The sequence below is a fragment of the Hordeum vulgare genome, chromosome 2H, assembly GCF_904849725.1.
Source record: "Hordeum vulgare subsp. vulgare chromosome 2H, MorexV3_pseudomolecules_assembly, whole genome shotgun sequence".
Lineage (NCBI taxonomy): Eukaryota > Viridiplantae > Streptophyta > Magnoliopsida > Poales > Poaceae > Hordeum > Hordeum vulgare.
The window spans coordinates 621879297-621882593 of record NC_058519.1 but is presented as its reverse complement, the minus strand read 5'-3'; the positions used below and the strand labels follow the sequence as shown (position 1 = coordinate 621882593).

Below are 3297 nucleotides of genomic sequence, written 5' to 3'. Positions count from 1 at the left end.
ACGTCGATGTATGATTATTACTTTTGTAGGCAACTGGATATCTATTGGGAACACCACCGCATTGTGCCTTGTGATTGTTGATCATTGTTTTTCACGTTGAAGCAAGAGAGGCAGGGGCGTTGTTTTCTTGATTTGGCGTTGCTGTGAGCTGTGCCTCCGATCGATCCGTATATAATTCTCTTCGTGTGCCAACTAATGCAACACGTACGGTTCCATTAATTCCCATGCATGGCAAGCCAGCGCCTCCTCCTCCTCCTAAACCTATTCCTCACGGCCATCGTCTCGCGCGCCGGCGCAAATGTTGCAGACGACATGCAATGGATCACCCCCCTTGATAATTACTGCCTACATGCGCCCAACGACACCAGACTCATCAGCGTAGAGACGCTTGTGACAAATGCTGGCTCGCTCGTCCACGATCTCTGCAGCACTAGTAGTGCCCTCGGCAACGGTACCAGCTCCCTCAGCGTAACCTACGGTGTTCCGCCGGACCAGGTATTCGGCCACGTCATGTGCTACGTCAACTATGACCGGGATATATGCAACGAGTGTTTGTCGGTAGTATTCGAGCATTACAACTTACGGTGCCCGTGCACATGGAGGGGAAGGTTCATGTACCCTACCAGGCGTGCGTGTTACGATACTCAAACGAGTCCGCGGCGGCCGAAGCAGCTTCTGTTTATATCGACGGTTCTGGCTCGGACTACGTCAATAACACAGACATGGTTCGCGTGAACGAGACGCGGTGGAGGCTCATGAGCGGCCTCATCGCTGACGCCTCTCGCTCGCCGCTGAGGTTCGGGAACCGCAGCCTGCCGTATACGGATTCGCGTGGCAACTCGCAGGTGATGTACGGGCTGACGCAATGCTCCATGGACTTGGCACCAAATGACTGCACCCATTGTCTGCACACTCAGCTTAGGGATCTAACGACAAACCTCACTAACAGCGCAGGTGGTAATGCCAGGTCGTACAGTTGCTTCATTGCATACGGCCCCGGACCGCTCGAAATCAGCCAAGCTTCTTCTCCTACAATCGCATGTAAAGTACTATCTCGCTCTCCACCCCCCTTGCATGCATGCATGCATGCATCGTAAAACTGATAATGCATGCGTCTGATTTTTTGATTTTTTTTTTTAAATTCCGACGTGTGTGTCTGTGTATTCATGCATCGATCAGCTGAGCCTGAGCCCGACCTGAGCCCAATGCGCGATGACAGGAGGCTAATAATCTCCGTCACCGCCGCTCTCGGTTTCATCTTCTGGCTGGCCATATCGGCGTGCCTTTGTTGGTGCTGCCTGAATGGAAGAACCGACGAGCTGAAGCAACAAGACTTGTTCGGCGATAAGGAAATGAAAGAGGAGTTCAAGAAAGGGAGCAGGCCCAGGCGATTTAGCTACAGGGAGCTGGCAATTGCCACCGGCAAATTTGCAGACATCAGAAAGCTGGGCGAAGGAGGTTTCGGTTCGGTATACAGAGGGCGCATCAAGACCTTAAGCCTTGATGTAGCAATAAAAAGAGTGTCCAAAAGTTCAAAGCAGGGGAGGAAGGAGTATTTCTCGGAGGTGAGGATCATAAGCCGTCTCCGGCACCGTAACCTTGTCCAACTCATCGGCTGGTGTCATGACGGCGGTGAGCTTCTCCTGGTCTATGAGCTAATGCCCAATGGTAGCCTTGACACGCATCTTTACAACGCAAACAAGAAGTTGTCATGGCCCACGAGGTAAGTGTCCATGGATTATCCACTCCATTTCTAAGCGCACTTCCATATATTGCCAGATTTGCAATACTTCCAAACAGTAAAAAAAATTGATATTATGCATCACTTTTGCTTCGGTAGACCCCTTCCCCCTCCCACTCCACAAAACGTTCAAGAGTAAACGTATATTCATCTTGTATTATACACTACAGGTCGTCGTACGTATACAATGTATATCCACTTCGTATTATATATACGAGGTGGGTATACGTTTCATTTTCTACGTTACGTTTTGTGAGGGAAAGGGAGGGTCTAACGAAGCACACCTCATTGTGCATTTGTGCAATAATTGTTTTTATTGCAGGCATGATATTGTGCTTGGGATTGGCAATGCACTTCTATACCTTCACCAAGAATGGGAGCAGTGTGTTCTGCATAGAGACATCAAACCAAGCAACGTGATGTTGGATGAGTCCTTCAACGCTAAGCTCGGTGACTTCGGGCTCGCCAGGCTCGTCGAGCATAGCAAAGGAACACACACAACGGAGCTTGCTGGCACGACAGGGTACATGGACCCAGAGTGCATGCGCCTGGGCAGGGCGAGCATTGAGTCAGACATCTACAGCTTTGGTGTAGTCCTGCTCGAGATCTCCACCGGCCGTAGGCCCGTTGTGGTTTTGCCGGACGACTCCGTGATCCACTTGGTGCAACGGGTGACGGAGTTGTATGACCAAGGAAGGATCCTTGACGCGGCCGACCCGCAGCTAAACGGGGAGTTCGACATCCAACAAATAGAACGTGTGATGGTGGTCGGGCTCTTGTGCACGTGCCACGACTGGAGCCTCAGGCCTTCCATAAGGCAGGCCATCAACGTGTTGAGGTTCGAAGCACCATTGCAGGACCTCCCTACCAGGATGGTGTCGGTTATTCCTCCAAACCCTTCTCTTCCATTTTTACATTCAGCAGATGACAACTCAGGTTTGGCGGGTTGTGCTTTGGGTCTACCCAGCAACGGAATAAATTGAATTAGTTTTTAGGTTGATTGTATGTAGTGCTTCCTCTGTTCCTAAATATTTGTTGTCGAAAAGAACTAGACTAGTATGACATTTGTTCTCCCCAATAACAAATATTGTGGTAAGCGGGAGTATATGATACCAATGTATGACAACACGTTCGTAATGCATAGTATTATATATTATTATCATAGAGTAGTTCATTTATTGTCATGTATGACACATATAAGTACTAACATATCATTTAATATGATATGGTATCATGATATGATAATCAAGTCTTTTATTCTTCATTTAATTTTATGTCACCTCATCACAATTGCCTAGTTAACATACATGATATTATCTATGATACTGTCATTACGACCAGTCTTTGGGCGATGGGTTTCATTAGCTTGGCTATGAGCATCTACAGCTGGAGACCTCAAATCCGGCCCCTCAAACGCCCCGCGGACATTGATTGGTCACGCCTCAAATATTACATTCTACATCATGATATCTCAAATTAGAAACCTCAAATCCATACTATTACATGCAACATACACCTAATACTAAGCGAAGCTCGTCCGGCTCCGTCGTGTCCAT

At 48.3% G+C, this 3297-nt stretch overlaps 1 protein-coding gene across 1 annotated transcript; it reads left to right on the top strand.

Moving 5' to 3' along the window:
- Positions 1-228: 228 nt before the first annotated feature.
- LOC123428796 (L-type lectin-domain containing receptor kinase IX.1-like) lies at positions 229-2724 on the top strand. Its single transcript, XM_045112938.1, has 4 exons — positions 229-495; positions 603-1019; positions 1185-1723; positions 2064-2724. The coding sequence occupies exons 1-4, from the start codon at positions 229-231 to the stop codon at positions 2722-2724; spliced, it is 1884 nt and encodes a 627-aa protein (XP_044968873.1).
- Positions 2725-3297: the final 573 nt, after the last annotated feature.

Coding starts and splice junctions, on each gene's coding strand:
- LOC123428796 (XM_045112938.1), top strand. CDS start 229: ATGGCAAGCCAGCGCCTCCTCCTCCTCCTAAACCTATTCCTCACGGCC. Junction 496..602: donor ACGGTGTTCCGCCGGACCAG/GTATTCGGCCAC, acceptor GTGCACATGGAG/GGGAAGGTTCATGTACCCTA. Junction 1,724..2,063: donor AAGTTGTCATGGCCCACGAG/GTAAGTGTCCAT, acceptor TTTTTATTGCAG/GCATGATATTGTGCTTGGGA.